Source organism: Phaethon lepturus, unplaced genomic scaffold (assembly GCF_000687285.1).
Source record: "Phaethon lepturus isolate BGI_N335 unplaced genomic scaffold, ASM68728v1 scaffold19769, whole genome shotgun sequence".
Classification (NCBI taxonomy): domain Eukaryota; kingdom Metazoa; phylum Chordata; class Aves; order Phaethontiformes; family Phaethontidae; genus Phaethon; species Phaethon lepturus.
The window spans coordinates 649-26,054 of NW_010564516.1; the positions used below are offsets into that span (position 1 = coordinate 649).

Sequence of the window (25,406 nt, forward strand, 5' to 3'; positions counted from 1 at the left end):
CTGATTTCCAAATTGCAGTCTCACAAATCGCCAAAATCACCTCGGAGTACCCTACAGCTAGCTTGCTGGTGCCCTAATGCTTAATTTTTCAAACTTGTAAGAGAAATAGCTTAACTACATTAATTATTCCAATATAACTTTTTCACTTAATAGTAACTGTCACAGAGAAGTTTCATGATTTTTCGGTAGGAGGGTGATGGCCAGAAAACTCCTTAGGTTTTGGTTGTCACACTCAAAACAATTTGATAATTCCTTCTGGAGATGTTTAGTCGAATATCAGTAAGGCGTATTTAGCTTTTGAGTTACTCTTTGTCTCTAAAACTTTATATTGAAAGTTGGAAACATGAACTCTTAAGTGTATCTTTTGCTACGATATTGAAAGAACTTGAACCTAAAAGGAAAAAACACCGTATGGCATTTCTACTATAACTTGAAGAAGGAATGGTGTTTCCTTGCCCTGAAATTATATGTAACTTTAATGATTTCTCATAGCTCACGACTGAAATCTGGTTTTCTTTTCCAGCACACCTCTGGTATTCAAAGCACATGAATTTTAGTATTTGTTCATTAAACTCTCAAATCGTGCAGTTTGCCATGAATATTTACAACCTGAAATATCATTATCAGTGACTACAACAAGCTGTATTGCTACCCTGTTGAACACAGGCACATTATTGGCCAGTTTTATTACAAACATTTTCAAATAAAATTGAAGCATCAAATCTGTCGCCAGTGTAAATAAAAAAATAGGAAGGAACAGAGACTAGCTGCAAAATAAATGCAAGTCTAAATTTATTGCTGTGTTTATAATTTGTTAGTTCTCTGCCTTTAACTTCAGAAATTCAGCCAAGTTGTACCTACTAAAAAATTACACTAACTGCTGACAAAATCCTGCGCGAAGGGGTAAAATAGTTGTAAATCTGGGCCTGTGAAACCCACTGATCCCCCCTGCTGAAATGAAAAGCAGGTTCTGAATCACGACGGGGATGTCCAGATCTTGGAAGCTCTCAGAAAGCTTTGCCATTGTCTTGGATGAGGCCAGGATCCAACCCAAAGAGCATACGACGTCTAAAAAGGGGTTCAGGTCGGGGAAAGGGGAGGCGGTGGCGAAAAGGAGGCATGGCGTTGGATCCCAAGAGGTTTAAACATTGACGTTCAGAGGGAAGGACAGTTACAGTACGCAGATGAGTTGCCACCTCCCAGCCATATGAAAACAAAAGGCTGACATGTCAAAGGTTTTGTGACTTTAAAAGCAAAGATCCTTATTTTTGTGCGTACAGCAAAAATTAAGTTTCACGGCTGCGACGGTAGCATGGGAGGTATGTGGGGTGGGCTGAACAACCCATGTTAAGAGGGCATCAGAAATAGCACTGGTCAAGGTGAAGGCCCGTGAATGGCCCATGGAAGTGTGAGAAACGAGTTCTCCTCAGATTAGCTGTACCACTGGGGTAGATTTACACGTGTACGAGCTATCTAATATGCCAAAAATTCCAGTAACTTTAAAAAAAAATGCACTTTAGATGGTGTTAAAGTAATCATTATTATAACCTCAGGCTATCCACAGTCACTTAAAACATTCAAATCCGGGATCATTGATACTGTTAATGTGCTAGTGTTCAGACATGCTACTAATTTATAGAAGGTTAATGTGGATTTTTAAAGAATCCAATTCACTCCAAGTGTTTCCAACAGCCAGTAAGAAAGAGTACTTAGCATAGGACTCCATTTCAAAATGACAGTACTCCTCTGTTCTTCATCCTCTTTTTGCCTACAACATGCCAATTTATCAAGAAAATACACTAGTTTGTGCAAATTCATATCTCTCTGGTGAGAAAATAGAATAGGGATTTATTCTTTCCCCAAGCCTTTTCAGTAGTTTTTTTTTTTCCCAGAGAAGATTATACAGTTTATGCTATTTCAGTGGATTATCTAGTTATACTTTCAGAAGACAATATATTCAAGTTTAGGGAAAATGCAATAAGCAGGGATCATTTATTCATCACCTTTGATTATTTCTGCCAAGTCTATTTCATTGCCCAACCCTAAAAAAAGGGAAAAGTTTTTAAATTAGCAATTCCATTCTGAAGTAATACACCCCAGTAATAAGGCATCATGTCTTTTGCAGACTCTGGGTGAAACGTATCAGTCATCGAGCAATAATATATGCACTCAGAGAACATTTTTAAAAAAGTGAGCTACTTTGAAAAGGATGAAGCTGATACATTCTTCCCATAAAATTACTAAAAACTGACCTCCAGCTAAAGAAAAAGCATGTTTATTAAGAAGGTGGTGTGTACTACTGAGGTACTTTGCATTGCAATAGTTCACTTAGTTTTGCAGTGAGATGGAAACACTAAGAGATTACCTCAGGAATATAATTTTTTTCATTTCTGCATTTACACAGGCACTCCTCTGGCCAAGTGGCAGGTAAAATATGCTGCAGTGCACATGACTTGAAACCTCATGGAGTAAACCGAAATTATAAATTCTTGAGCGTTTTAGTTAAATAATCACACTGACATGCCGTGTTTGAGTAATTAAATATAAATCATGTACTTGGAGAAAGTTGGGAATATCATTAGGGAAAAATAATCCCAGTGAAACCATCAGCATTAGATGATTGGTGATTATCCCCCACTGGAACCTGTAATTTCAGCTCTGTTCCTGAAATTACTGTTATTCATAGGATGGTGGTTGTATTTATCTTCCTGTTATTAATTCACAGACAGCCTTTGGATGGGACGGTGAAAGACAACCTCACTCCTGCATACATGACTGCCAGTACTGATCCTCCAGCATGAGTAACAATTCATCACCTAAGGAATGTGAACGCAAATGTGAAGCAATTCTTATCCATGTTGCATATTCTAAGAAAGTGCACGGGATCTTTAAATTCAACAGCTGCTCTCGGTCATTATTTTAGACTCTGCTGACAAATAACCAACCAAGAAAAAAAGCTGTCGAACAGTGAAGAGTGCTGAACTGGTCTGACTGTCTCGTATCATTTCTTCTTACAGTTGTGTTGAAAAATATACATGCCTACAATATTACATCATTTTCTCTGGTTTCTCTGATGTCACTTTATCCCATGCAGCTGATCTGTGGCAATTAAAGCAGCTGGTACATATTATCTCTGTTTGGACACACCTGGATAATCATTAAGAAATTTCATACCACTTTGGGGAAGAAAAAAAAAAAAAAAAGGAGAAAGACTCTGCCACCCCCACCCCTCCTCAAAATTCACTTCTCCTTGGATATCTACACAAATTGTGTATCAAAAATTCACATCCAAATATAGATGAAAAATTGTAGTTGTATACTAACACATCCAATGAATGCTGAATTTTCTTAAATGAGGTTGAGAAGAGGCAAAGTTAAAGCAAAGTTTTAAATTGTTGTAGGTAGCATTAAAATCCACTGCCAATAAGTAGAGTTCAGTTAAGAATGAGCCTTAATTGCAGAAATCTTTTTAAAAAATCCTACACTTATCATCATAAACAGTCATGGAGTACTCAGCTGGGGGTGGGGAGTGTCAGGGGTGTGGGAAGGAAATGTTTTTTTCTGTATTGCACAATTACTTGCTCGAGTGCCCCAGGCACTTGAAAGCTTCCTCAAGGTGCACTTTGCATCAGGGACATGATTTTATCTGTAGATGATCTGATTTAGCAGAGTTATATCCCTTGGAAAAGAAAATATACCTGTTTCCTACATGATAAAGCGAGGCAAAGTTAATTTTTGCATTTTAGAAGTACTTGTCTTTTTGGTCTCCAGTATTTGATCGCTGGGGTGGGAGGGAAGCATGAAGGCTCTCAAAATCCACCCTCAGTAGAGCCTGTGGGGAGGGAACAGCACAGACTGTACAGAAAGAGCAGACTCCTACCAACCACGAATTTTGGAAGCTTCTGGCAGCTTCTGCTTTTCCCCCTCACACTCGAGAACATTTCAAAGGCAGGATTACAAAAGAAGGCATCACATGTTGGGTTCAAAACTGTAACTGGGGCTCTAGCGAGAGGAAAAGGGGGCAGGTACAGAGGCAGCGCAGCTCTTTTGAAGGACTCGGTACAAAGTCTTACTATTTATGTAAGTCTATATACCTATCTTTATACCTCTCTGTGCAGGTAAGGATCACAGCTGGGCAACTGATTCACCACCTCTCCGTTTAGACAAGAAGGAGGAGGAGGAGGATTAGTTTACCTAAGATTGCTTTACCAACCTGTGGACCTGACCTAAATACCACAGTTAAGCAACAGGGTTTTGTGAATGTAGGACTTCAGGCAGGAACTGTACTGACACAAATCTGACACTTTGGCAGTCTTTGCTCTAGCCAAGTGATTTATAAACACACAGCTGCCGTCTTTGCACCTATGAATTATGAATTTCTCAATACATTCAAGGGGTAAGGTTGTCACATACCAGAAACCTGAGGTCACAGAAAAGACCAAAGCAGTATCATCTCCTTAAAGCAATAATTAATATGTCTAAAGAGCAGTATTAAGCCTCCTACTCTTTTGCCTTTCCCCTTGGGAGGATTTGGTACAGTTTTTCTCCTGGCTAGAAACTCCTACTACATACTCGTCAAGATGATCACCTTGTTCGTACCCAGCGGCATGCCTAGAGTGCAGAGAAGAGTGTACTGGAAAAAAAAAACCAAAAAAATGAAAGAAACCAAACCCACCAACAACAAAATGCTCAAACCTATGCCTTTATATCTAATCAAAATTTTAAATCCTTGCATCGACACTTACCTTCCACTTGTTTAAGACTTCATCTCTCCCAGGGAAGCAGAGAAGGGAGAAGAAAACCACCATTGTTTGGATACTCCTTTTGCTAACCCTATAATCTTTGTTAATAGTCTCTCATGAATAACTCACTTATGGATAAAAATACTAGCATTATTATTTTTTTCTTAGCAGAGTCAGCATGATTCAGAAGAGACCATTGATAAGACTGTCACAGTTCCCAAACTTGTCAAAAGCTGTGAGAAAACAAAAATCAGTAGCGGAGAAGGAAGGCTTAACTCTCACTACCACGAACAGGCCAGCAGACTGCTAGTTGATCTGAAATATACACATACATACACAAACTTGAAAAGGAAATACTGCTCTCCAACAGAGACTACTCTAGAGCAGACAGGTTTTTCCTGCCTGAGAACAGCAGAGAAAAACACTATAATAAGTGATTTTATTTATTATACCAACTTGACTGGAAAAAGAGTTCTTTGACACACGAACCCTCTTCTTAGGGCCTTAAATCATGATGACTTTAGAAGTGCTAAGACGGACATGAGTGCCTTTAGGCATGACAGCTCCTGTTTCCTAGAGCAGGCTTCCCTTTTGCAAGACACTCTTTTGAAACAGGTGGTAATAGAGCCATTGCAAGGCACACGCCTACACACCGATCACTGCCCTGGCCAGAGAACTGGAACCACTCCTAGACACCTGCCAGAAACTACTGACATCTGCTAGTTTTCAGAAATCAAAACTATGGTTTTTTTGAGCCTTCGAGATCAAGACACGTTGGCTCTATGCATAATTTTACTACCTTGTCAAAAGTTTCTATGTGATAAAGGCCCCTTCTGTGCCAGTTTGTGTAAAAGGGTTCCATAGCTCTGGATGGAGGAATGGTTACCAGCAATCAGCAGGCTGAGGAGAAGATTATGTGCTGAGAAGGAGCATATGAACGTCTCCCAGGAACTGGTAAGCTCTGGAGACCAGTTGTCCTGTTAAATCCACCAGAACTGATAAATTCAGAATACCAAGAGACTACTAGCTGTGTACAAAGTCACTACCCACATCAACCATGGGCTGCACAACTGGGATTGTGTACAAGCAGGTAGCAGTTGCTATATGCAGGCAAAAACCCCACAGAATTACATATACACACCTGATGAAGTGAAGTGTTCTTAAGGGACTTTCCAAACTACCTACCTAGGAGGCAGAGGTCCCAGGGGTTGGGACTGGCCTCCCAGTTATTGCTCCTACAGAGTAATTATGACTGTGTGATCAAGTGAATGCGTTGTGTGAATAGTTACCTGCTATTAGTAACAGCTTGAGTAACAAAAAAGCCTTCTGTTGGTTGTGATCTGCATCTGCATCTCCCCCAACTTGATCTGCTATCATGGAAAAAGGAATTTACAGAATCAAGCATCCAACTATTTTAGCAGTTATTTCTTGGCAATACCAATCCCCAGTAACTAGGGCTGCTGCTGCCACTAACTGATTCCATTTCTCAAATTATTTGCCCAAAAAAAGTACTCGTAGAACTCACTTTATGCAAGAACTCACTTCCAAGACTTTCTTGGAAGTCCAGAAAACAGGACTCCAACTGTTCATGCAGAAACATAGTGAACCAACCTAACCAGTTTTCCTAGTCAGTGCAATTTGGACTCTCCATTTGAACACCAGCATGTGCTGAGATTAACCATCATGATAGACTAAATAGACTGAAGGTTAACACCTTTAGCTGCTTTTACTTCTGAAAGGCAAGTTTAGGAAAGCGAATATCTCTAAATGAAACCCCTGTTGCTGACACTTGAAGATAAGACTCTAGAGAGACTGAACCTTTGTTCAAATCTGCTCCATTTTTCCATGATTCATGGCCAAAAAAACCCCATATCAGCACAAACCTTCCAATTATTTCCAGCAGACCTTGAGATTTTGGCACATAAAAGTACATATGCAATGCATTTGCATATGCATATGTAATACACCCAACAATTGCATCACTACCACTGAAAGTCGTGCCATGTCATTACACATTCCTAGTTAGTTGGAGAACTACTCCCAGGAATCTTAGAGCTTTTAGGAAAGCTTTTGATGATCTGCAAATTGAACATTCATGCCTTTAGAGATACTCTTTAGTAGGAACATGTTGTATGCATTATTATTCTACTCCAGTAATTACACAGGCACACTCCTGTGATTTCACTGTTTGCTGCTTTTAAATAACGTAAATAACAACTCCATGGATTTAGAAACTGGCAACTTCTGTCCTGAGAGGCTTCTCTTCATTTGTCCCACTCTTACTAGTTCAATAAAGGGATGCAAAACCAAGCAGAAGTTTTTTAAAGACAGACAGATACATGTGACAGTTACAACATGACACTAGGCTGCTACAGTAGTGCTAATAAAAATCAACTGCCAGGCTATTTACACTGCCTTGCATAAGTGCCTTCAAGTGCCCTGAGCTGAACAGTAGCTTTCTTGCTCTGAAAGTTTCTGCTCAGCTGGTTTACCAAGGTCTTGCCCTTAGCTGCAAGCTACAGAATTGCACTTTGAGATTTTTTGCTTCATTTAAGTGTTTATAATCATGAAGTTTCTTCTGGAAATTCCAGTGACGACTGACTGCTAAGCTCTGACAATGAGCTCTTAAGCTTTACCTATGGGCTGAACAGCACTGAGGCTTAACAAAGGAAATTTTTTTTAACAATTCTTTCTCATCCAGTAAATACTGAGTTTCAAATATCTGTGACAATTTCTTAAGACATTCTTGACATCTTAATGCAAAATTTTGCTGCTATATAGCTAAAAAAGGAAACATTTAATACTGAGTATCTCAAAAGTGAGACTATGTCACTAAACTGGGTTGAACTTCGAAAGCACAGTGTTCTGTCATTTACTGTTTTTCAAGCTAATGTTTTGCCTTCAGATGTGCATCAGTTTACTGTTGCTGACAATATGAGAAGATGCCTCAGACTGAAAAACATCACTACTCTAATGCTTCTGGAGGACATACATACAGAAGTTGAACTTTCTGATGAAAAAAGATATAGAATTATTCTGAAATGTCAGTGTTCCTTTGAGTCAATAAGTATCTTCCATTCTTCCGGCCAAACCTTTATTGTCAGAGTGCATGATGCAGATGTTAACCACTAAAACTTTATTTACAGGAAAACTGAAAAGCAAAATGTTGAAAACTTTATAAAAATGGTGACAAACACTAGGAAAGTTTTGCTTACGAGACAAAAGGAAGCAAATGATTGTGATTTGGGATTTTCTAAGCTTTCTGCCACTCACAAAGCTGAAAACAGTAGAAAAAAATGATTAAAAAGTGACTATTTCAGCAAGTAGTACCCGCAAGATCACAGGCAGTTCTCTTCCTGGATGCATAGGTGGTATCTTGTTCAAACCAGAGAAGGGAGGAATAATAGGCAGAGTTGCCCATTATTTAAAATACTTGAGCTAGGCCAAAAGCACTGAGCAGCTAGTATCAGCAGACAATCATTTATTGCTTAGGGAACGAGCAAACAAATCTTCTGACACTGAAGCTAGGTTAACGTTCAAGGAAGGACAGTTTCCTCCAGGATTTACCAATGAGATTAGCCCTATCATTAGATTCTGGGAATGGACCTCTCAAACCTGAAGGGGTTTTATTGCAGAGCAAATCTTCATGAGTTCTTGAGATTTTGTATAAGAGGCCTGATCTGGTGCTCTGTCCCCAACAAATACTCCAAAATCTCTCAGATCTGAGGGTGGGCTCTGTGGAAGATAGGCCTACAAGATACAATCTTGTTTGAGATTTCTTCCTCAAGTGGTATAATTAAAAATTATTTCAAAGGCTTGATATATCATGAAGATAAGCTGCCTCTCCTCTGAATTGAAACTGGTTACTTAACTTAGATCTTTTCCATAACTGTCTTAAGATTTCTAAAAAAAGCTTGTTTTACCTGTGTGAACAGTCATCTTACAGGTTTAATAAGACTATTTTAAACAGTACATGCTTGTTAATTTTTTTTTTCCAATATAACTAATTTATAGTTCAAGAATTATGACTTTGGAATAGGACTTATTAGAAAATACCCTAAACATAATATTTTCAAAATCTGTAACAAAATAATGACTTGGCTATCTTTAATATTAAATTCTTGTCAAACCAGCTACAAGTCATCAACCAAAATACCAGTCTTTATCTGTAGAAATAACCGAGCTATAGAATAAAAACTGATAAGTACCCATGAAAAAATAAGTATTATTTAATGGTATAATTTTAATAAAACTTTATTCAAAATAAATTTAGTGAATGGTTTCTAGGACTTGCTCAGTCTCGACGCTATCATATCTGTACTGAGCTGAGCTTCTGCTAGTTTCAAAGCAATTTCCTGGTAAAGGGCACCATTCATTGTTTGATTCATACTTAGCACACTCTCTTCCCTTTCATTCTGAAGCTTCTTTCTGAATTGCTGAACTCCCTCCTCACTGTCCAATAACGAAGCCATGGGAGCATCACCGGTTCTCTTGTCAGGCTCATTCCCCCATGTCAGACTGTTTTCAGCTTTACTTGCTTCTGCGAAGAAAGAACTCCTCGAGGTGAGCATTTCTCTTTCCAAAGCCAGTGCTAACTGTTCAGTAAGTACACCTTTGCTTCCAGATCTCTGGAGTTTTACATCACAGCTTGGTGGGAGAACTCTAGTAAGGCTATGAAGGCACTGGAACAAGACTGTCAGGTTTCTGTAAAGTAAGATGATGATGATGATTATTATTAAAGCTACCTTACATCTTCAATATTCTACAGTGGAAAATAAAACAAAGCTACTTTAAACCAAACAGGGAAAAACTTATGTTGATTATGGTTTTAACTATTATGTGTAACTGTATCTATAAAAGAAAGCAAGGGCTTCCTAATGGCGTGCACACTAGCCACTCTACATCAAAAGAACTGACATTAAGCAAACTTCAGCAACATAAATATTCTATGCTGAAAGATATGTCCACAATTAGGGTTACCAGTGTATCATTTGTTTCCTCTAAGAAGCAATTTGTTGTATGTGAAGGCCACATGTAATAGCACGAAGGAAATGTGTTGTCTGGTCTACATTTAAGGGCAGAAAAAAGTTTACAGATTGTCACTATTGATAGGTATGTAGAGCATGGCTATTAGGTGTCCCAAAGCTTGGTTTTTTTCAATGGTCGACAGGCGAATTCATACTTAAAAATCAGACATTCAAAATTATTAAGAAAGTAGTATAAAATAGTGCTGGTAATCATCAGGGAACCTACTCCCCTGGATACCGGTGTAGCATATATGACAGAGTGACACATACCTCATTCTAAGAGGAATGCCCAGATAAACTCCTCAGAAGATGTCTTTTGACCAAAAAAAAAAATTATCTCAGAAAAAACCCCAAAAACCCAAACCCAACAAACTAACCAAAAACAACCAAAAAACCACCATAAGCATCACCAAGTAGCTAGTTTTTTCCACACAGATCAGAAAGGCATATTTCCTTGAAGTACTTATATTTCAATTTAGTTATCACAGAATCATAAAACCATTAAGGTTGGAAGGGACCTTCTAGATCATCAAGTCCAACCGTTAACCCAACACCACCATGCCCACTAAACCATGTCCTGAAGCACCACATCTACATGTTTTTTGAACACTTCCAGTGATGGTGACTCCACTGCCTCCCTGGGAAGCCTGTTCCAATGCTTGACCACTCTCTCTGTAATGAAATTTTTCCTAATATCTAGTCTAAGCCTCCTCTGGCGCAACTTGAGGCCATTTCCTCTCGCCCTGTTGCTAGTTACTTGGGAGAAGAGACCAACACCCATGTCGCCACAATCCCCTTTCAGGTAGTTGTAGAGAGCTATAAAGTCTCCCCTCAGCCTCCTTTTCTCCAGTCTGAACAACCCCAGTTCCCTCAGCCACTCCTCATAAGACTTTTGCTCCAGACCCCTCACCAGCTTCGTTGCCCTTCTCTGGACACATTCCAGCACCTCAACGTCCTTCTTGTAGTGACGGGCCCAAAACTGAACACAGGATTCGAGGTGTGGCCTCACCAGTGCCGAGTACAGGGGCACAATCACTTCCCTACTCCTGCTGGCCACACTATTTCTGATACAGGCCAGGACACTGTTGGCCTTCTTGGCCACCTGGGCACACTGCTGGCTCATATTCAGCCGGCTGTCAACAGATCAGGTTGGTCAAGCAGAACCTGCCTTTCATGAACCCATGCTGGCTGGGCCTGATGCACTGGTTGTCCTGCACATGCCCTTTGAGCACTGTCAAGATGAATTGCTTCCCCAGTACCGCAGTCAGGCTGACAGGCCTGTAGTTCCCAGGATGCTCCTTCTGGCCCTTCTTGTAGATGGGCATCACATTGGCAAGCCTTCAGTCATCTGGGACCTCCTCTGTTAACCAGGACTGCTGATAAATGATGGAGAGTGGCTCCCCCCCCCCCCCCCCCCCCCCCCCCCCCCCCCCCCTCGTCTGTCAAGCTCCTCTGCCAGCTCCCTCAGTACTCTCGGGTGTATCCCATCAGGTCCCATAGACTTGTGGGTATCCAGGTGGCATAGCAGGTACTTAACTATTTCCTGATGGATTATGGGGAGTTTATTCTGCTCTCCACACCTGTCTTCCAGCTCAGGGGGCTGAATACCCTGTGGATACCTGGTCTGGCTATTAATATTTTATATTATAACATAACATTCCACTACTTATATATAGTTTATTTTGGTTTTGAAAGGCTGTGAAAAAGAATAGTCTGTAGCGCCCAGCTATCACAGAAATATCCTAGCTGGATAAAAGATCAATCCAAAGATGTGGAAAAAAGATAGAGAAAATACAATCATAATTACACCATAAACATGCAGTGCTCTAACTATAATTGGATCAAAAGTGAATAGTATCAAGTAACCCAACTTTTCAAAAGAAACTAAAAGTCTTGAGGCTTAAAATTTTATGGATTGATTTCTTAAACATCTCAGCCTTTCCTCTTACATAAAAGAGGGAAATCAACTCCTAATTTGAGTAAAAGATTGAACCTCACTATAAATTAGAGACTCTAAAGAGATATACCTTTTCTTTGTTTTATGTTTTAGCTTGAACTCTTTAGGATAGGCAACATTTGTCAATACTTGAGAAGTACTTTTTATGTTGTGAGCCTTATCCAGCTAAATCATAAATTATGTCAGTATTACTAACTTGTTTAGCCTGGTTTAGGAAATTTCATAGACATTTGTCCAAGAATCTACATAAGAAAAAGAAATCACTGAGACTCTTCAGATTATTTCCTTTTCAAAATCATGGTGTATAGGAAATAAATACATCAGAAACATGTACACGTTTAGACTAAATTTATGTTGCAGTACTAAACTACAAAAGGACATAGCAACAAATTTAAGTTTAGTAAAATGTGGAGTTTGTTGTTTGTTTGTGTTTGCCTTTTTTTAACGTCCTCTTAAGGAGTTTTTTTAAAAATCAACACATGTTGAAGAAAAATTACATATTATACTAAAAATAACAGAAGAAAAATGAATATAAAATTATGAAGTGAAATGAACAAAAGAAATAGTATCAAGCAGATATTAATGGAGACTAGACTTATTTGTAATTCAATGTTCTAGCCTAGACAAAATTAATCAATGCAGTTCAGGTTCTGCCATAGTTTTGATTTGAAAATAATTCTGTTATTGCTGATGGTTCATCATACTGGAAGCCTGTTGGTTATGATTTTGGCTGTTGTTTACAGTAATAGTGAGAAATAGCATAAAGATAAGAAAGTGCATATGCAAGATGAATATACTCTACATTTCTTGAGCAATTTTACCTGCAAAATAATGTTAGAACTCCTTCAAATGGATTTTTCAGGGTCCAGTTAAAGACTGTACCATACACATTTCCTGCTTTATGACAGAATATGTTGTCCTGGCATTCCTTAAATGGTGTGCACTCCATTTCTCCCAATAACCATGAATTTACTGGAGTCAAAGTGTAGTCAGAAGACACAATCTGAAAGGAGAATCTGATAGATACTGCAAGGACAGTAAGCATATCTTCCATGGAACCTGCAAGAAAATACAGTAAAAAGATATTTGACCTAAATATTTTAATCATGTAGCACACATTAAATGTGCTTAGATTTTTGGTTCACAGTCCCAGTTTTATGTGAAAAGTTTGCACCTGCATTCAGGCGTTCTTTGGGAATTTTCTTCTCACCTAAATTCTTATACCTACTTCTGTCAAGAAAAATAGCTGATTAACAGAGGCCCACCTATGTAATGAAAGCTCTAAAGATAAATGTCACCTTGCCAAAAGGTGACTATTAATAGCCTCCTGATATAGTAAGATGACATGTTGGCTTTAGGCAATGATACGTCTTTAAAGGAAGAAAGAAATTAAAATTCGTTGCAAACAATCAAAAGCATATTTCGCTACATGAGCGGAAGCCCAGTTCAAAATCAATTCAATCAGGAATATTGAAAGGAAGGAAAACAAAATGACCTTAATAGACCTGTAGATGGGGAAAAGCTTCAATTACTTTGGTATTATTTAAAAGGTATTACCATATGGGGGGGAGGGGGGCGGGAAATCTATGTATCTAATCAACAGTATCTTATTTATAGAAAAACAGGCAAGCTTCACCATTCTGTACTCAGACTTATCTTCAAAGTTAACCCTTTCAGATACACTTCAACATGAACGCTAACACAAAACCTTACAGCAACTCACTTAACATTTTTTTCATTTTAAAACACGTTCCGTCTTGTATTTCACCCAGCTTTTAATTCCCAACAGGCCTATGCAGTTCGCGTTCAGAGAGACAGATGTGATTACACCTTGAAAACTTATGTTGGCATCACCTAGAGTAAACAAAAGAATCAACCATACATTTATGAATCCAAATTATACCAGTCCATTTACCTGTACAGTAACTATTATCCCTTAGCACCTTTACTGAATATTTTCCATTTGAAATATCCTCCAGGCTTAACAAAATTTTTCCACAGAGTACAGTAATCTTTTTGCTCTCCTGTAAACTATTATTCCGATGTTTTTGTTTCTTTGCATGTAGAAGAACTATGCAACACACACGATGAAATGCCAATAATGGTGAAAGGCTGGTAACAGCAATGACTGTCTTTGCTCCATCCAGCTGAACCCCTGAACATATCTTAGGAAACTCTTTTTTCAGATCATTCTTGCTATGCAAGTCCAATTTCATCTTTTTTGGACGAGGCTCAATTTGACACGAGGAGACAGCCAATGCTGAGAAGGCTTTGTTCAGCTTAATGATTTTATTTCGACACTCGATAATTGGAGAAATTGAAGAGAAGTCTTGATCCATCACTAAAGATAAACTGACATCACTCAGTGACCTGTGAAAATCCATAAAAGATGACTGCACTCCCAATTTGTATTTTGCCTTCTGACAAATAACCAGAACTTTGCAGACAGAGAGAGACATTTAAGGCTACCACAAACTCCAATATCATTCCAGGTTAAGTCATAGACTGTGCAAAGAGTGTAAGTCCTTCAAATGACTATTTCATCTAAGCTTAGTATAAACATTTTCAAAACGTGGACTGAATTTTCTAAGAGCTTCTAGGAGTTAGATGCCTCATTTCAACTGAAAGAATCTGGATGTATAATTCACCCAGCAAACGTTGAAAATTACACATAACCCATGCAGATACTCTATAACATTTATAACTTATTTTTAAAGACTTAACTTTCTTCTAATAAAAAAATCACAGAAAGTAATGATTCTGCCCTCTTTGAGGACTAAAATCTCTTCTATATTGTTTTATAGATATTCAAACAAAACTGAAATTAGAGAGTAAAATAAAATTATTAAAATACTATTACCTTAAACATGTAGTAATTTCCTGAAATGTATGAAGTACTTTATTTATTCAACACCGGGTTCTTTCAATGAAAACCTAATATTACTGTTTCAGATCCTCCATTAATGAATATTTTATTCTGTCAATCAATTCAGTCTCAAGATGTCACTGACATCTGAAAGTTTTATGAATGTCTAATTTTCTTTATGGAGAAGTATCACCACCTCATAATGCAATCTAAAACAGCACTGCAACCTTGGATTAGTAGGAAGCCCAAAAATAATCAATAAATACTTACAGTGTTGGGGGTGGAGAGAAAGCAAACTCTTTTCCCCAAAAACACAGGTTGTTGTATCTAGTACTGAACTGGAGCCCAGAAGACCTAGGTTGTGCTGCTAGCCTACCAGGTAACCTTTGACAAATGACTATACCTTCACAGATCTTTTCTCAACTGTAAAAACGGGGGAGAGGGCAATACTGCGGCTGGTTTTTAAAGAATGGTTCCACATCTGAGGATTTCTGAAGCTATACAGGAATTAAGTATTTCATTTTCAAAAAGTCTTCATCACCAAAACTAAAAGAATAAACACTGCAAAGGCAAAAACAATCTCTTGCCTTGGTAGCTCTTAACAGAGGCTGTCAAGAAGATGAGGTCAACTTTCTTGTACAGTTATAGCAATCTGGCAGCTGAGAAATAATGTACCCGCAGCTCTAGCAGAATGGCCAAAGGGCGTAACAGGTCGGCTCCCTCACAACCACTTGAATGATATTCAGCAGCATCAACAGTCTTTAAGCTTACCCTAACACAGTCTCAGCTACACTGCTTGTGGGAATACAGGTCAAAATGTAAGTTCTGACTCTTTTTGTCAGTGAAAAACAAAAGCTTACATTACACAATGCACATTGTAAATTTATGTTTCATGTAATCCTGTTTTTTTAAACTGTATTCCAAATTAGTTCCCTCCCTGTAAGGGGAAACTGACATAAGGAGTATTTACACAACTAGAACTGAGCAATTAAAACAAGCAGAATAAACAAATCATTTTAAAGACAATAATAAAAATAAACAAATAATTTTGAAGGTTTAAGTATTGTATGGATGATTGTTCCATGTAATTTACACAATACATAAGCTTAGCAAATATTCGTTTTGATTGGATACTTGACTGTAGCATAGTTCAGTTCAAAAGCTGAGTATCTATTAAGTTGATCAGAGAATTTAAAATGTTTTCTTTTGCACTTCTTTAAGCAAATCACTCTTTAGGAATGGCAAGATGTTAACAGTAAGGCATCAGGAACTGTATAGCTAAGACAGAGCTTTATCTATACCACATACTGATGTCAGCATTGTCAACATTGCATATAGTCAACACAGACTATAAAGCACCATCATTTTTGTCAAAGAAAACTCTGTTGTAAAAAGACTCCAGTAATGATGTGGTTATAATGACACAAGTGATTTTTGGTTATAAAACATATTCTTTTGCACAGTGCTTGGAGAGAGACAAGCAGCAGGAACCATACTGAGACACACATTTGAAACACTATATACAGATGTTCAAAATGAGAAAGTTTAAAGTTCAAAAATCTTGCTACTGCAGAGCTTAACCGGCAAATTCAGTTTCTATAAAACTACTCAATGAAATTATTAGATAAATTTATATACTTACAAGTAAAATGGTTCAGTTAGTTTTACACCAACTACCAAGTTGTCACCCACAACACGCTGCCACAATTTCTCTATGAAGTGCTGTGGAACTTTAGACGCCAATGATGTCTCTTTACTAAGAAATTGAGGAGGATTTTCTACATCATCCCAGAGAGAGACAAGACCTTCCTTACAGAAAAAAACATTTTTTTAGATAAATTAAGTGGAGATGTTAGTTCTTTTTATAGTGCATTACTTTGTGTTTTACCACAAATGATTGCTGGAAGTGCTTTTAAGATATATAAAATGAAATCTATATAAACTAGTTTATTCTCTACAATAGATTCAAAAGATAGAATTACATTTTCTTAAAGCACATGGTATCATGAAAAGCACAACTCATTCTCTCTTTTTAAACATCACATATTTAAATCTTGAAATGTCATACAATTAATTGTCCAAACAACATGTAAGGAACTAGATTTTATATTACTGCATTAATTGCTCAAAATTTTGTTGTCTAAACCTGGCTGACTTGAAAGGGACAACAACATTAACTGAAAGGGAGATCAACTCAATTTCAAGTAAAATAGGAGGCTTCTTTTGAGCAACATATTAAGATAACATTTTCCCAACCACCACCACATTCTCATCCCACAGTTCCCACTATAAAAGTCAATTTTGTTTACACAGATCTATGACAGCTCATTTTTTGTAAAGTGTTAGATCACAGACAGATATTCAATATCTAGGCAACTGTGACAATTAAGACTGTACACTCCCGCTACTGTTTTGTCACTAACTCTTTGTTAGAGGTTACTCCTCCATACAATTCAGTTGTTTGGAGGTATTGTGCAAAGCAATTTCAAGTAAAGACAACTAAGTTTACTCTTATCTACATACAGTGACAGGTTAAGGTAAAGAACCAGACTTAAAAAGCATATTAATGAGTTTTTACAGCAGCAATCCCTACTGGTCAAAGTAAGAAGTGGTTGAGGGAAGCACCCTCTGCAAATGGCTCGGCAGAATTCAGAAGTGATCTGTCTCTCTCCTGCATTTTACCTCTTTTGCAGTTGGTAGAATATGGGTTCTTTCTTCAACAAGATCTATTAATGCTCTGCAAGATTCAAGAATAATTCTCTTTTTGAGTCCTAAATGCTGCTGTAGCTCTTGAACAGAGGTGCAACCAGCCTGTAAAAGATAAAAATTATCATTAAGACTTACGCTTAGGTCTACTGCAAATAAGAACTGATATTGAAGCTACCAAGATATCTTTTCAGCTTTCCATTTTTATGCAAGTATGACAAGTCAAGATCCTGGTGTTCCTCAAGTAATGCTTCTAAGAAATGTTCAAGTCAGGCCACTCTGCAGCCAAACTATGAGTCTAAGAATCTTATCCTCTCAATATTAAACCTAGAGCTTAAGACAAACTTCTAAGGTAAATTTTATTAAATTATGTAGGTATTCAGCCCTTTCATTATTATTCCTGCTTCACTTTTATATTTATATCAGTTTCAATTTTTTCTCAAGACTTGTACTGGTTATTGATCAAGTAAATTATTACTTTCAGTTCAGAAAAAAAAAAAAAAAGGCATGCCAGCACCAGCTTCTTAGATTTTAAGAAAGCTCTTCAAAAGCTATTCTCTGGAAAACAATATTCTGAGAAGGCTAATGCTGCCAAGGAGAGAACAAAGCTCACCACTGGAATGCAAAAACAAAACTCCCTCTCTGCACCCCTTAAAAAAACCCCCAAAACAAATCAGGATCAATTATAACCCACAGACAAGCCTGAATAAAAAGCAGGTCCTCTAAGCAAAGCGGTGCCCTCTGCTAAAGCTGCAATGCTAAAGGACATTCAGAGCAAGTAGCACTCATCATGGTAAGTTCTGTAAAAAAATTTATTTGCCACCTATCAAACCATGCATCCTAAGTACCAGATTCCAAGCAATAACCCAATGCCAGACTTAAGGAAGAGTTAAGAACAAAGATGATTCTACAATACCTTCCTAATCGACGTCATCAGACTACTAAACCATTACTTACTTCCATTGGTGAGCAACTCCTGAATAAACAACTGAGAAACAGAAAGCAAATGGGGAAGCACAGACTGAGCAGCAGTCAAAACGGACAAAGATTCACTGGTGTATGCTTGCTGACGAATCTGACTTTTGCAAGTCCTTTTTCCTCATAAAGCAACACAAGAAAGAGACCTTAAATTTAGCATATGGCAAATCCAAGACTGGTTGATGGGCTGATCAACACTTCCTGGAACAAGTGACATTCATATAATTTCTGCCATATGCCATGATGTACCATGCAACAAACATCAGCAGAAGTCACAATCTTTGCATTGTGAAACTAAGAAAATAAAACTAGATTAGCTTAAACTAGAAAATAAACATCAACAAAAACAACACAGTCCAGAGCCAAACACAATAGAGCTGTGAGTAAATCCAGTAGGAAGGCAGAACAGATGAATCACTGTCAAAAGCAAAGCAAATTAAGGCAGATGCTTAGAAGTAGAACAGCCAAGTGCTTTGACACATTGCAATGGAAGTTGCAGTACCCATAAATAAATAAATACCTATACTAAATGGGTGCTAAATAGTCAGAGTTAAAACTACCAAGCCAAGAATTGTGGCACTTTTACAAAGGAAAGAAAATGGAAAGGAAGCTTCATGATTGATAATACTAAAAATACTGGGAAAAGCAAAGGTAAATTGGAAAAAGTAGACAAAAAAGCCAGAGGGCAACATAATTCAGAGATCTATAGGCTGAAGCTGCTCATGTGGTAAATGAATGGTTCTGGGTTTTTCAAGTCACTGAAATCCGTTATGAAAAAACATCAAAAAGAAAATGGGCCAACCTACAGCAAAATCCAGAAAAACAAATACTTAAAACTAAAAATAGTAATAAAAAATAAAATGTACAGAACATTTCTTAAACAACTTTACACCCACTACTAAATCAGCATTATCAGAATGAGAACAAAACAATTAGACATTACAGCAATTCAATAAATCAGCAGTAAGAATTAAAAAAATACCCACCCCAAAACAGGAAAACCAAGTCAAAGGAAGCAAGTTAATCATAGGTAAAAGAATTTGGCATTATAATCCTAACAAAACCATTAGATACTTGCAGGGGGAGAACAGGCCAGTAGACATAAAAAGACACTTCTGACTTGTGGTATTTTCTGCCATAACAGCGAATAAAAACCATGAGAAACCCTGTTATCTCAGCTGTTGTAATGTAACTGCAGTGCCATGCCAAAGGAAGTCTTCTTCAGAACATAGTAAAATGAATGTTAAAGAAAAAAAAAATCTTCAAAGAAGAAAAGGTTGTATTCAGGCCCAAAATACTGTATACAAAAGAATCATTAAAACAATTCAAAAATGCACAGACTGATGTATTTTTCAATTTCACTACCTGCAAAATGCAACTTATTATATATTACTGTGTATAACTTAAATGCAGTGGACCATAATTCAGCCCTGCCAAAGTTCTCACATGGCTAGAAAACAGCTATGCAGATAATAAGGGGTAAGCAGCAGACATACGAAAAAGGACTGCATTTGCTATTTTATTTTGCCGAGATTCTGTAAAGACTGTCAAAACATGATTTGATTGCAAAATTCTAGAAGACTTGAATTTTGATGATAAATATCAAAAGGCACCACTCCAAGGCTAAATGGCCTTTGGAAATTCCCAAGCTAAGCAGGATCCATGCACTACTGCATCAAAACAATCATCCTTGAAATTCAATTATACATCAGATGACAAAAAACAGCAAGAATATTTCACTGTTCAAGGAAACATACAGACCAATGAAGATAGCAACAGTAAGGTTAAAAAGAAATATCTGCACCTACTTTCACATTTATCAGCATGACAATTTCAGAGGTTTACAGCATTAAAACATAGGACAATTTTCAACTTGCTTACAATGCTTGTGCTAGCATGTGGCTTTGAAAATTAGACAATTAAAAGATCTTTAAATAATAAATAAATTAGGTCTTCTGAAGGATTCTGTGTCTGTAAGAACTTTATCAGCAGATGATATATGAAATCCCCAGCCAGTGGCTTATTTCTAGCAGAACCAGTAGAATGTGCAAAACAGACTATTCATTTGATCCTAACAGAGACTCACACAAATCTGTACAGCTGAAATCCAGTTGGTGTATTAAAAGAACAAAATCAAAAGACAAGTTATATAGAACAAACAGCCGTCAGTGGCAGGGTGACCAATCTTCACGACAAAAGCGGAAGGAGCAACAAATGACAGAGATTGAAACAAATTTGTATTTTGTAGAAGAGGAATGTAATGTAATGAGTAGGGAAAAAATGCAGCAAAGAAACCAGTTTTAAAATATATGACTACCCAAAAGAATGCAGAAACAGAAGAAAATGCATTTGGAAGGAAGCTTGCACTTCTGTGTGTAAAAGCCAATGTGCAAACTGAAAAACTGTAAAAATGTAAGGTTGGATGGGACCTCAAGAGGTCCTCAAAATTAATCCAACTTCCATTTTCTTTTGCCTTCCTGGAAGGAAAAAAAACTATTGTCCAGTGTTGTCCAAAAACCAGCTTTTATCTTTTTGAAGATATATAATATCTCTTTAGACATCTCTTTTGTAATTAGAACTAGAAATGTCTTTTCTTTTTCAGTCTTTTCCTAATGGGTCATAGTCTTCCTTTTCTTTCAGTACTAAAGTTTTGCCAGTTAATTCGCTTCTTTTTTAAAGGCTGGAGATAAGTAGGGTATTGTGGCAGTTTTAAGTTTTCACTAATTCTCTAATGAAAGGAACAATTAATTCCCATCTCATACTTAAAGCACTCTTAGCAAACTAACAATAACCACACATCATAGCCTAAATCTCAAATTGAGTCAATCTCCTAAAGTTTTGTGTTTGGGTTTTTTTTGTTTGTTTGTTTTTTGCCTTTTTTTTTAAATAAAAAAAAAAATCCTATTTGATCAATTATTACCCATTTAGTATGGGCCAACACACAACACTGCAAAAGAATATGCTGGAGAGTACACCGGGTGTTTACTAACAGGATGAAAGGTAGAAAGAAAGGCAATGATATATTCCCACTGATTACTTAGACTCTGGTAAATTCCCTCTAGCGTGATTTATAAATTATGCTAATTAAAGAAGGATACATTTTAGCTTCACCTACTCTACTTTGCAAAATTATCTTAATAAAACTGCTAGTAACAGGAGGAGAAACATCAGCAGGTGGCGAAATAACCATGTTCACTAATTTGGGCAAAAGTAAAAGCCAACTTGACTGAAGTCCATGGACAAAGAAACAGACCATATGCCCTTCTTTATTTTCAAGATTAACTACGACTTAATGGTACTCACTGGGAACCCGGTGAGTTCACTATCTCAAAACATGTAATATGGAGCACAAGAAGTAAAAGTTCTAATTTTATTAAACTGGTATTTAAACATCCATGAGTAAAATGACTGTTAAGAAGTTTTGATAGGATGGCTTCAGCATTATCTCAAAATCTTAATTAAAATTAAATTAGACCCTTCCAATTACCCAAATGTGTTTGTAACAACTGAGCAAACTGAAACACAGACGACCACTGATTCAAGAATGGATACTTAATAATGTTGTCTTCTCCCTGAACCACTTCTCCAATAAAAAGAGGATTATTAACCTCACCTTTTAGATAATGTAATGATACAGAAAAGTAATTTGGAGAAAATATGGAGGCAGAACCATTGAGTACAAACCTGTAATCTTGTTTCAAGGGCTTGGACAGTAAGCAAACCATTCTCTTGCACTCCTTCTGCAGCAGGAACATCATGTTTATAATTAAAACTACTCTAAAAAACCAAAACAAAACCCTGAATTAATTAAAAAGCTGAAAGTAAGGTACAGGCTATTATACACAGCACTATAAAAATCTGGAGGAAAATATAGAAAACCAGAAGAATCACAGTCTGCATTTTAAAAGAAAAATCTTATCCTCTGAAAGCAATTAGAGGTTGATAGTACATAATGGAAAGACTCAATTATGAGAAGATAATTAACAAGCACTGTGGCCTTAATTAAGAATTCTTAGCCAAAAGGTAAGCATTGTAGCAAACGTGTTACATATGCAAAGCATTTCCAAATGCATTATTTTAATTTCTAAAAAGAATGTTGATGCTAAGGAAGTAGAATAATCTCTTCAAATGACTTATTTTATGATTAACGCAGGGAATATTGTATTCAAACTTCAGGGCATTTTACTGCACGCATCCAATTTTACTTTGCACCAATACTTCAATGATTTCTTGAGGTTTTCTTAATTTAGTAAGCACAGACTGAGTAGCTGAGAAAAAGCGAGCTGAACTTACTGCATAGTCGACCTCTCCAAGATCTGTTATTTTGAATGTACTTAACACGTCTGTATTGGAGTCATCCTTAAAAAGCAGTAACAGTTGCTCACTTCCAGAGCCAATGAAATCATCTACCAGAACAGACTTCACTTTTTGCCATTTGGAAGCCACCTACAGTAGAAGAGGTTTAAAAATACATATATTTGAATAAATCTTGTATTTGAGATTCTGTTTTGGTGAAGCTTGCTTTCTGTAAAGATGCAGCCTATACAGGTGTGTGGAACACAGTGTTTTAAGAAGTTCCAAGCTCTCATTCTTACTCCATCATTTAGAGTATGTCACTCCGGGGAAAATTAGCCATTTCTCTTTTAAGATCACTTTGCAGAATACAGGTGGCAAGGAAGAGATGACAACTTTTCAGTGTACTCAAACAGATGAATAACTGAATGCTGTTACATTTATTTAGAACTAGTAATACTTGCAGATCAGGCAAAGACATTATACCTTTGACATTCAGAAATACCTTTGTTGCATTGCACACTTAAATATGTTTGTGAGGTAAAGACAAATTTGTACAATAATGCTGACAACTAAATAGGACAAACTTTCATTTCCCAAGTTATGTGAGTATTCTTGACAGAGTATTACAAAACTCTAGCAGTTAACTTTGTCTCTCCTGACTTTAGGAAACAAAAGTAAGTCCTCTTCTTGTCATTTCCATGAAGCAATACTTTTTGTTACTAGGAATCGAGACTCAAAAGGCTTTTAAATTCCACTGAGAAGTTTATGCTTTGCAATGATATCCGTTTACTTTCACTTGAACACAAATTATGTAGGCACACTCATAACTATCTTACAACTTCAAGTTCTCATGCTATTGGAAGTTTTCAATCAGCAACAGAAGCTTTAGCTCAAATTCATAAATTATATTATTAAATAACAGAATCCAGAGTTTATTTTCAGATATCTAAGCAAGCAATGAAAGCAAAACAACCTCATACTTTAGGACAGGTTATTTTAACAGAAGCGATAGCAAAAAAACCCCAAATCTATAGAACTTAAACATGCAGCTTTTCAGCTGCAGAAGCTTCCAGCAAAACAATATATACTAAAAAAGATACAGTAGTAAAAGGGAGCTGTTTAAAGCCACAAATACCTGTAAGTGGTCTCTCCTCTGTACAACACAAATATTTCCGGAAGCAAAAGACACAATAAATAGCAAATCATTGCTACTGGTTACAGCTGTTTTTACTGAACATGGTTTCTCATAAGGAAGTTCACAAACACCTTTAGGGAGACCATCCTGGAACCAAATAAGCTGATTCTTGTAGGTTATGGCAACAAGCGATATCCGGAGCTGTTTTTTCAACATTTCGTTCTTGCAGACATAGACTGAAGATACCACCCTGCTGTAAGCATGAGGCATAAACCATGTGCCAGTTAGCATTTTTTGCGTTTCAATTGTGTATCCAAAGAACTCACTACCCCAGATGGCTCTGTCTGACGTGGAAAACTTATCCTCATCTTCACTGTCTGGCAGGCAAGCAGTTCCTGTCCCTAAGACAACAGTGCCTTCATCCTCAATTTCACCTGTCCACACAACAGAAGAAAGCTGAACAGGAGCACTTAGAACTGTGCAGGTGTCAGAAGAGATGTAGAACAGCTTGTTGGCATGCCTCCACAAGACTGAAGGGCCACTAAACAACCTGATGTCTTCTTTCAGCTCATAATCCAATTTAAAATGAAAGGACTGCTCAAATTGATTTGAGCTGTGAAGCAACAATAAAAGGTATTTGACAACATTGTTCCGTTTTTTCTGTTTCATCAAAATGCAGGGAAGAATAATTCCAGTTCTGGAATCCGTTGTGCAGCTACAACAAATGATTTCAATTTTTAAGTGACTGGCATGCATACTGAATACTCCAGAAGATTTCTGAACAAACAGCTTAGTGTCTCTGTTGAACACCATTCTTCTGACACATAAATTCATTGTTTTATCAGCTGCTTCCTCCACATGTTTTGTTTTTGACAGCTGAAATATGAGGACTTCGCCATTGTAGGACAAGAATTGTTCCTGCTCACCTAGAAGCATCTTTATTTATCTTTATGTATATTCCTCTACAATAAAACTGTATGCATCTCCATTTTTGTCAGGATTAGTTCTCTGCAGAAATTTTAACCTATCTGGACGTTTTCCATCTACAAAAGTAAAAAAAAAAAATAAAATAGTTTTGGGATTAGCCAAACTGACCATTAAGAATAAGAAAACTATACATCGCAAAACAATGACATAGACTAATCTAAGAGCTTGAGGGCAATATGTGTTTTAATCTCACAGATTAAAATGAAATTAAGCAACTTTGTACTGAGAGGTTTAAATAACAGAAACATTTCAGAAATGTATTCCACCATTTATCTACCAAAGCATGAATTTGCTGCTCATCAACAGCTACACGGCATAACATAAATTGAAAGAAACCAAACCACGCATACACATATTCAGTGTGATTGAACTGAAGGTGTCAGCTCCACAAATATACCAAGCGGACTGAAAAGCAACGGTGTTTTGAATTCTCAAATTTAAGAGCCTTCACTCAGGTGTAAGCTTTGTTAATATGTAAAATTCATTCTTGGTTAAGACTGTAAAGCCTTTTTAAGGAGAAAGTTCTCTGAAGAAGAGTCCAGTCATTTTGCCGCAAAGAAGACTCCCTCCCTCCTTCCCTCTCTTCCCCCAACAGACCCCGGGGACGCAGAGCGAACCGCAGCCGTCTCACCAAGTTCCACTCAGCTTTCGAGATACGAAGCGACGCCCCTGGCCTGGTTCAGACACCCGGGCAGGGCAGCCTCCCTCCGCC

The 25,406-nt window shown here is 37.3% G+C and overlaps 1 protein-coding gene across 1 annotated transcript; it reads right to left on the bottom strand.

The window, feature by feature from the left end:
- Nucleotides 1–9,025: 9,025 nt before the first annotated feature.
- FANCB (Fanconi anemia, complementation group B) lies at nt 9,026–24,643 on the bottom strand. The gene is made up of 8 exons (XM_010294898.1): nt 23,708–24,643; nt 22,570–22,722; nt 21,961–22,053; nt 17,275–17,403; nt 16,235–16,401; nt 13,642–14,096; nt 12,548–12,785; nt 9,026–9,446 (listed from the first exon to the last, which is right to left on the bottom strand). The coding sequence occupies exons 1-8, from the start codon at nt 24,641–24,643 to the stop codon at nt 9,026–9,028; spliced, it is 2,592 nt and encodes an 863-aa protein (XP_010293200.1).
- Nucleotides 24,644–25,406: the final 763 nt, after the last annotated feature.